Here is a 9,200-nt window from a genome sequence, read left to right as displayed (position 1 = left end):
ACTCATCGTCTCCTTGGCACCATAACCTCAGCGTTGCCATAACCTGACAGGTTGATTTTGAGTTCAAAGCTTGCACTGTCTTCTCTGTAGGGTGAGACTGATAAATCTTCTTAGACTTGCATAAAGTAAAAACCACGAAGCCCTGGTAGGCTGCAGGACACTTCAATCTTTATCAAGCCTTATAGAAAAGTCACGAATGCTGTGCAGATGAAAAACAATATCTAATGCCACAAGCCTTCACATAACTGCCCTCCCGTAAAAAACGACCCTGCAGGCTGTTTGTGCACGCGGCGTTTTACGAGCCCCAGTGATGTTTTTATCATGACAGCGTGATTAACGACGCATGTTATATAGAAGACGTCAGGTGACGTAGAGACGAGGCTCAGCTCCACCCCCTTCTGTTTTTAAACATGACCAGCGCCGTTTTCTATAAAATGATGCATTTAAAGAAGCAGTCACCAGGTAAAACCACGATAAAATATAAAATCTGAAATGGGTGGAGCTTCAGTTTAGTTAACACATCTGTATCTACTGTTTTCACCAGTAGCAGGCAGCTAGTAACCACCAGGATGCCACCCTGGACTCTGCAAGTCTCACACTGTGTTGGCTTATGGACTCATTAAGGAAGTGACTGAAGTAGCTTCTGGGTTTGCTTGGAAGTGGCTTAAACCCGCCTCCTTTTTAATGGCCACATGGGGGTGATATCTACAGAAGTGTACGGGAAAACAGGCTTCAGCCCAGAATCCTGCTGAGGTTATGGGCTGACACTTACTGGTCATACTGAAGACCCAGAGAACTGCCAGTTAATCCAGTTAGAACCAAAACTGGGGCTCAGATCTGTTTGGATGGCCTGTTACTATGGTAACTGCACAGCAACCATATTATTGGTCAGATAATTGGTCGGCACACAGCAAATGAGTTGAATGTGTTCTTCAACAGTCTGCACTGCAGTGAATGGTCCCCCCCCCACTGAGTTACTCACCACCTCACCAAGTCCTGACACCCCTCCCCCACCTGTCACTTTCACTCATGACCAGGTTCAGAGATAAATGAGAAGAATCCACTCAGACAAGTCTGCTGGACCGGACGGGGTGAGTCCCAGTGTCCTCAAGGTCTGTGCCTCCAGCTTTGTGGAGTCTGCAGAGGGTCCCATTGCTGAGGATGACATCATGGCTTGTTCTTGTAACAAAGACGTCACGTCCCAGTGGCCCCCAGGATTACAGACCTGTGGCACTGACCTACCACGTCATGAAGACCCCCTTTAGTTTGCTTACCAGCACGCCTTGAAGCTCGGACACCATCATCTAACTGCTCAATCGTGTCTACACCCATCTGGACCAGCTGGCAAGCACTGGGAGAGTCATGTTTTTTCACTTCAACATTGTGTATCTGAGAAGGTGATCAGCAACACAAGGGCACCACAAGTTACCGTCCTCCCCCCCTGGACTGGGTTAAACTTCTTCAGGGTGGTGTCAGAGAGGCAGATGTTGTCCAAGATAAGAACAATGCTGAACAATACTGTCATGATACGCTGTGTGGCAGGCAGGAGAAGGACCCAAGATGCAGATTCACAGACACGGGGATAAACTCAAAAACACAGCTTTATTGCTGGCCACGAGAAGCAATACAAAATAAACTAAAATTGGGAAAACTAAAGCATGAGCTGTACAAGGAACCGAACCACGGGGAGAATAACACACAACATGAGGGAGAACGCGACGCCGAACAGAGGGAGACTCAGACAGAAATACACAGAGGGTAAACGAGGAAAGTGGGCACACACGGGGAACACAGGTGACACTGATAATCATAACGAGACAGGGCGGGGTGAACTGAACATGACATGTACAGGCACAGAGGTTCAGACAGGAGGAGAGAGAGCACGGGGAAAACACAGACATAACGGGCTGGGGAAACACACTGAAAAAAATACAATAGGGTGGTTGTTGAATTTGCATAGAATTACTTCATATATCCAGCATGACTAATTTAAATTTCACATCTAAACATATTTTTGTCTTTTAATTTTCACATATTCTTTAAGAATATTGATTCTTTTAGAACAAATCATGTTGAAAAGAAACAAGTTAGTCGTGTTTTATCCTCAAGCTCCGCCCCCTGGAAAGGAAAAATCGGCTGCGCTGTCCGCCATTTTTGTCTCTCGCTTTGGAAAATCTACTACCATCTGGAGTTTTACACTTGAAGGTAAATAAGATTTTAAAGCTTAACACACCAGTGAGAACGAGTGTAGACCCTTTATATATGTGGACTTTTACTGGGTGTTGTTATTTTACAGGTATGTGGGCTGTTTATCGAAAACCATGAGAGGCCAATGTTAGCTAGCTCCAGTTAGCTAATGGTAACCGAAATTATGCGATAAGCAAATTAGTAATTAACATATATAATGTGAGTTAATATTGTTTCTATATTCTTTCAGTCTAAATTAACAGACTATTACAAACTTGCATCGGTGTCTGTAGTAAGTGGTGGTACCTGCAGTGTCTTAACCATTAAACAAGCTAATGTAGGGCCGGGATATGACTAGTTTGTTGAAACATGTCTGCTGCCAATGTGACTTCTCACACATGGTAACATTACCAGCACATAGCCACAGCCGCTATAAACATGCTGAAAGGTCAATCTAGCTTCTGTAGTCAGCAGCTGGAAGACTCAACACAGACCCAAGATTCAGTGTAACGGTTATCTAAATGTTGTGTGTCCTGTTTGTAAGCCCAGAAAAAGAAATTAAATAAAATGACGACCTTGAGCTTCAAGCTAATGTAAGCGTAATGCTATAGCATAAAGCGACTAATGCAATGATGAGGTTGTTAAATTAGTAAAAATACAGTAAATATATCCAACATGAATCATTTATATTTTTGGTCTAAACATAATTAAGTCTCACGCCTTTCACTTGTTTTAGAAGGATGTTCAGTCTTTTAAAACCAGTCATATCAAAATAACAGAAAATAGTTATGTTTTCTGTTGAAACTCCACCCCCCGGGTGTGTTCTACGAGGGAAAATTCACTGTGGCGGTCCGCCATTTTTTGTCTTCCCCTCGTTTACGTTTGGTGCTGAGCTTTACTTTGTCAAGGTAAACTGAAAACTACATGTTTGAGAGGAAACGAAGAGAACATCCATTAGATGGGGAAGTTTTTCTCATGAATTGCTGTTGAGCAACATAATGTAAAAAACAAGTCATTCCTTAAGTTAACTAACGATAATGCTAGCTTAAGCTGCGGGACAATATTATGTGCATTAGCTTTTTTTCAGTGTGTGCCCAGTCACATCCGCTTGTTTTTTCTCAGTGAATACAGACTAACAAACTCGTGTCCATTTAGTTAACTGGTTGTACCTAAAATGTTTTAGTTAAACAGTTAAATAAGCTAGTTTGCCATGGGGTGGGCTCTGTGTGTGTGTGTTTGGGGGGGGGGGGGGGGGGGTGTCTTCACTAAAGTCGGTTTATTTAGGGCATGACACCTATGCAGTACTCATTAGGAGAGGAAGTGCATGACGTGGGGCTTTATTTCATGTTCTGGGGCAGTGAATGTAATCTACTGATAACATGTTAAAGACACACAAAAACCCAACAAATTGTTTTAACTGATTTATAGAGAGACTGAGAGGAGGGCTTAAAGAGATAAAAATAATGACAATATAAATATGTTAAATTTATTTTTTCTGTATCGATATATGGTGCTTATCCCTGCTGAAGGGCAGATTGGTGTTGCTTCAGAACAATTGTCTAGCACTGTTATGTAGAGGTGTTACAGTTAAGGTTTTAATAACATTATTTTATTTACTAGTGAAGATTTGCATATCTTATCTCACATTCTGTAAGGTAAATTTTCTGGAAAGGTCAAATTAACTAATTTAACTAAGTATTAATGAAAGACCTTGATGTGTATATGACAATATTAGATGTAGTTTCTGGGTCATTTGGCAGAACTGCAAAATGGCCAGAAGGAGGCAACTGCTGTGGTTGCAAACAGGCTTTGGGTGGTTTGGAAGTAAGGGCAACTATGGAACTGCTCAGCAACATGGGACCCATAGCTAATAAATAGTAATATAACTTTGTGTGGATGTAACCTTGTGAGATTTGAGATTTTGACAGCATTTTTATGTGACAACTTCTCTTTTTAGATAAATGCAGAGTTTAAGCACATTACCACCATGCCACTGCAGTCCAGATTACTCTCGCAGATAGATGTGCTATCTGACAAACTAATAAAGGTCTTCAAAAGGCGAGGAGGACAAATAGGAAGAAGACTTCAGAACATTCTGGAGCCCACAGCCCAGGTAAGAAAAAAATAATTTGTGTATACACTTTAGGGAAAATAATAATTTTAACAAAATGCTGCTTGTCACTCTATGCCAGGAGTATGTTGAAAATCACCTGGGATTTTCACAATTTACCATGGGTGCGTTTTTTTTCTTTTTCTTTTACCTGCATTAGAACTATGTGTGGAGTTGATAGTTGAACACCTCTCTGTGCTCTGACAGTATTCTGCTTCTTTGCATGGAGATTTCACTTCATTACCTTTTTAAGCATTCTGAGGACTCAAATCACATGCTGTAATGAATCCATTTTTGTTCACCTAATGTGTTAATGTTAACATTTTTTGGAATAGTGACACAGATTAAAATAAGATTTGGTATAATGTTCTTTGACCAGTGTTCTGTTTAATTAAATTTTGGAATTCTGCATTTTCTAGGCCACAGATGAAGCCATTATCCAACGATCTAATAAGGAAACAACCATGGGAATTTACATCATAAAGTCAAGAGATGCCAATGGCAGCCCTGAGGACATCGGGATAGTCCTTGAAGGCCAGAGAGTCTGGCAGGATTTGGATAACTATACCCTAGCAGCAGCAATGCTGTTTGGACTAATGTACACTTTGAACCTCACCTACCCACTGGAAAAGTATACCTTCGAGGTATTATAGAAACTGGTTATGGAGCTCAAAAGAAACAGCCTTTCAAAGAAGGCCCAGGTTTTCAGGACCAGACTGTACGATTGAACAGTTTTCCAGTTATGATGTGGGAACAATATGTTTACCTCTTCGAATATGTACCATCCTTTCCTTTAAGCCAGCACTGGTAAAGTTGCAGGACATAGTGAAACTTATTTTTCTGGCACTTTTCAACTTGGGGCCTTTATTCCTGCAGTTTTCACTTTTCAAGCCATGACTCTTTTAAAAAAATTCAAACTTTGAATGTCCATTTTTCTCAATGGAAATGGTGCCTTGCACCAATTTCACCAGTTTGCAATTTTTTCCCCAAGGTGCACCACTACAAACAGATTGCATCGTCTAGTATAGTGATTGTGATGTTGAGTGATAGAAGCAAGCCAATACTAATCAGTTTAGGTCTCTTGGTTGTGTGCCTGTGGGTTATAATGTTATTTTAAGTCTCTTCTTTGTGTCATTTTAATAATTACACCCCTGTTGCCATATTACCTCATGGCTCTTACATTTAAAAAACAATTTTTTACATAAGTGCGATGTCATAAGGCCCCACAATGTTGAATTCAGGTTCCAGCAGATAACTTTGAGGAATGTTATGGAATGTTTTTCAAGAGATGCATTGTACAAATATGACTCATGTATATTTTGGAAGCCTGAATTGAAAGTCCATTGTTACAACTGTGTAGTATTTTCAAAAATACAGGTCATTGTTCAAAAATGTTTTGCTTATTTCTTTGATTGAAGAGAAAGTGTACAGTACATACAGTAAGATCAGCCTTAATTTAGTTTTATTTATTGAACACTCAATTATATACTATATTATATATTAGAAATTTGTTATAAAATAAAATAAGCTTACCATAAAATAATCTTGTCAATATAACACATAGTAGTCCAATACAATTAACACAAAAAGTTCATGTCTGATAAACAAGTGGTTTCTATAAATATTTGACCGGAATGAAAAACATAACAACAACATAAAAAAGTCATGTTTGTGTTACCAGAAAAATGTGTGCAGGTATAACATAAAAAACTAAGGTTAACCAAACATAACTTAATTTCGTGCAACCGATTACAATAATTTTTTTACGTTTATACCACTGATTATTTTTTTCAGTGCATGAAACAACCACAAAGGGAGACGAGGGCTCATAAATACATAGAGGGCACACAGGGGGGAGAGAGAGCACGGGGAGAACTTAGACATAATGGGCAGGGGAAACATGGAATAAAACATAAGGAGAGACGAGGGCTCACAGATACACAGAGGGGCACACAGGGGGTAAAAGCCATGAAGGGAAAACACTTAGGGAACAACACAACAGGGCAACTCAGAAAACATGGCCTAAATAAGGAACGAAATACAAAAATACAAGGAACTAAGAATACTGGGCCCACATGGCCCAGGACCATGACAAATACACTGAAAATCATCCCTGCCTGTGGCTATCTCTGTACAACTCCTCCATCTGATGCACAGCACACACTGCAGTTGTAACACCCCTTTGCACATCCTCTACAGTAAAATAACAAATAACAATGCTTTACAGTTTAGAGTAAAATGTCAATCCTTGCAGGCAGCTTGCAGCTACAGCCACCATCCACCCGTCAGTAAAAGATGCCACACCCCTAATAACGCAAGCTTTAAGCAGGTGAATTATAAGAAAAGCCCTCCCCCTGTACAACTGTTATAATGGGGGAAATTATAGAGACCAAAACATTTCTGTCTATAGCAGGGGTCTGCAGCCTTTAACACCCAAAGAGCCATTTGGAGCAGGTTTCCACGCAAAAGAAAACACTGGGAGACGCAAATACTTTTTGACATCTAAAATGAAGATAACACTGTATATATTGTTTCTTACCTTTATGCTTTTTGTGAACAACTAAGGTGTGTTGCTTATGAAATCCATGAAGTGCTACAGAGAAAATTACATTTTATTTATGTAATGAGCACATTTTGAACTCTTAAAGAAATATAACAAAAGGAAAGCTGAACTTAAAATGATCCAGCAAACAAAAACTGCTGTGAGCCGCCATCCTTATATTGCCTTTGGGCTTTTGGAGCCTTCACCTGACTTTTAAAAAATAATTGAAGAAAAAAACATTCAGCCTAAATATGTATTTTACCTGGTTAACGTGTGTGTCGGGGCGTGGTCTGCAGCGGCGCTGCAGGGGAGGCGGACGCACCTGAGCGGCACCCGCAATCACGCCTCGCCGCCTTAACGTCTGTGCCATCTCGGGTACACCGGCGAGTGTGACGCTTATTTTGATCGATGAAAAAATAATAGAATATAATTTTATTTTTATATTTCAATATTACAATAATCTTCCAATTTAGAACTATTAAAAAAAGAACTAACATAAATAAAATACACTTCAGCTAAATACTTAATTTATTTTCCCAAACCACGCGGAGCCGCAGTATAAGGACTAAAGAGCCGCAGGTTGCCGACCCCTGGTCTATAGGGACTGACTTACTGCTGGAACCCCTAGTGGACATGCAAGGAACTGCAGGGTTTTTTGGCACTTCTGTGTTGGTTTAAGTTTTTTGCTGCTTGGATAAAAGTAAAATTTCCAGTCCTTGTTGCAGTTTCAAATCCCTCTGTGGTCTGGTGATGAAGTGAAGGGATGGCCCATTTTCATTCCCAAAGTGTTAAACTCTGCTGTACCATCGAAACTGTTGGTGTCTCAAAGTGTCCTTCTGTGTCCATGTGTCATGGCACCAACACTGAAAGCTTCTCATGCTCAGCTTGTCATGAGCATACTTAAAAGGGTATCACAGTACCCCAGGATCACATTTAGAAGCAACTGGTAAGCTTATTTTCTTGTTTAGTGCCTTTGAAGCCAAGCCAACATCTTTTTCTGAACATAACCAAGTAGTCTTTGGTGCCCAAACCTTACCAAGTTCATAAAGAACACACAGACTTACTTGACTGTCAGAACCAGAAAACCAAACACCTCCAAATTTATAATTAATCAATCCTTAAGAGGATTGTTCATTCTAATATTGCTTTAACCCAGTTCACTAACATCACAAAGCATCTTATACATGTCTCTCTGATGTCAGCAGCATCTTTCTCATTTCTGGCAGCCTGTGACTGATAAGGTGTGACGAGCAGTCCCAGCCAAAATACCCAAGTGTGCGCTATCTGCAGAGGGCATGGATGTGCATGTGGCCTCACGGCTTCACAGCTGTTACTGACTGGATTTAGGGATGTTTTTCTCAGATGGACAATTAAAGAAAAAGCACAAAAACCTGAGGTTTTTATTGCTGTTACCATGACGATGATGGTCCTGTAACCTTAGAAGGTAGTTATTTTAACCCTGGCTGTGATCGTTCTCTCAGTCTAATCAAGTTGTTTTTGTGTTTAAACCAAGTTTTCACCACTGCTCGGTCACATGGTGGCTGTTTATCTCCTGTAGCTGGTGTTTTTCCCCTCCAGCCTCTCTCTTCACGCCCTGCAGAATCAGAGCATCACTTTGAACTTTTTACTGCAAACATGGTCATTGTCCTCTCTTTCTCCTGTCTCAACTCAGAGAATCAAAGGGTTTTGTTTTACTTGAGCTGCTGCCAACAGTTTTTGTTTAACTGTGGAGATCAATCTGCATATAATGAGACACTGTGAGGAATTTCTAAAGCAACTAGTAGATGGATATGTAGATGTGGACACAAACTATCGTGCAAAAGGAGTAACTTTAAAGAACTTAGAAATAAAGAAAAACAGCAAAAACAAAATGAGAAACTAACAAATGGAAACAAAACCTTCTTAATTCAAGCAATTAACACACAATTAACACACAATGACTAAAGTAGGAGTGTCGTCACATGGACTTACCGGAGGTGCACACAATCATCAGCAGTAGGACTGAAACCAAGACAAATAATTTTACAAGTGAAACTGTCAAAAGAAATCATGAAGAATAATCAAAACTGAAGAAAGACTGAACTAAATGCTGGAATCACAAGAAGATCAATATCAATCAATATCAGTTTTCTTTATCACATTTAAAAGCAACAAAGTTGACCAAAGTGCTCACAATTAGTTAAGAACAAGAGGATCAATAGAAGTTAGATGAATCGAACTCTGTGATGTGTTTTTACTGTTTCTGGGTTTTTGATGTCTGACTGCGGCTCCTTGTGTTCTTGAACTGTTTGTCATCCTGTCTCTTTGGTGGATACATTTTTATTTGCAACAAACTCAAATGAAACTTTGCTGGTATTTGGT

General features: G+C 40.0%; 1 protein-coding gene across 2 annotated transcripts; it reads left to right on the top strand.

The window, feature by feature from the left end:
• Positions 1-1,989: 1,989 nt before the first annotated feature.
• LOC147333186 (uncharacterized) lies at positions 1,990-5,742 on the top strand. 2 transcript variants are annotated; one of them, XM_086290755.1, is made up of 3 exons: positions 1,990-2,205; positions 4,145-4,300; positions 4,717-5,742. In XM_086290755.1, the coding sequence occupies exons 2-3, from the start codon at positions 4,175-4,177 to the stop codon at positions 4,948-4,950; spliced, it is 360 nt and encodes a 119-aa protein (XP_086146881.1). In that variant the 5' UTR covers positions 1,990-2,205; positions 4,145-4,174; the 3' UTR covers positions 4,951-5,742. The 2 variants fall into 2 exon arrangements, with proteins under 2 accessions (XP_086146881.1, XP_086146882.1); XM_086290756.1 differs by lacking the exon at positions 1,990-2,205 and adding an exon at positions 3,454-4,011.
• Positions 5,743-9,200: the final 3,458 nt, after the last annotated feature.

This window comes from Aulonocara sp. 'chitande type north' Nkhata Bay, linkage group LG4 (genome assembly GCF_057382095.1).
Source record: "Aulonocara sp. 'chitande type north' Nkhata Bay isolate Kocher_YH1m ecotype deep benthic linkage group LG4, A_spYH_male_GT1.1, whole genome shotgun sequence".
NCBI lineage: Eukaryota > Metazoa > Chordata > Actinopteri > Cichliformes > Cichlidae > Aulonocara > Aulonocara sp. 'chitande type north' Nkhata Bay.
The sequence above is the reverse complement of the archived record's forward strand: the minus strand, read 5'-3'. Positions and strand labels throughout refer to the sequence as shown.

Bases quoted from the DNA above. Each gene is read 5' to 3' on its own strand.
- LOC147333186 (XM_086290756.1), top strand. From the start codon at position 3,889: ATGAAAGACCTTGATGTGTATATGACAATATTAGATGTAGTTTCTGGG. The intron at 4,012-4,144 runs GTAAGGGCAACT...TTCTCTTTTTAG, and splicing joins AGGCTTTGGGTGGTTTGGAA to ATAAATGCAGAGTTTAAGCA. The intron at 4,301-4,716 runs GTAAGAAAAAAA...TGCATTTTCTAG, and splicing joins TTCTGGAGCCCACAGCCCAG to GCCACAGATGAAGCCATTAT.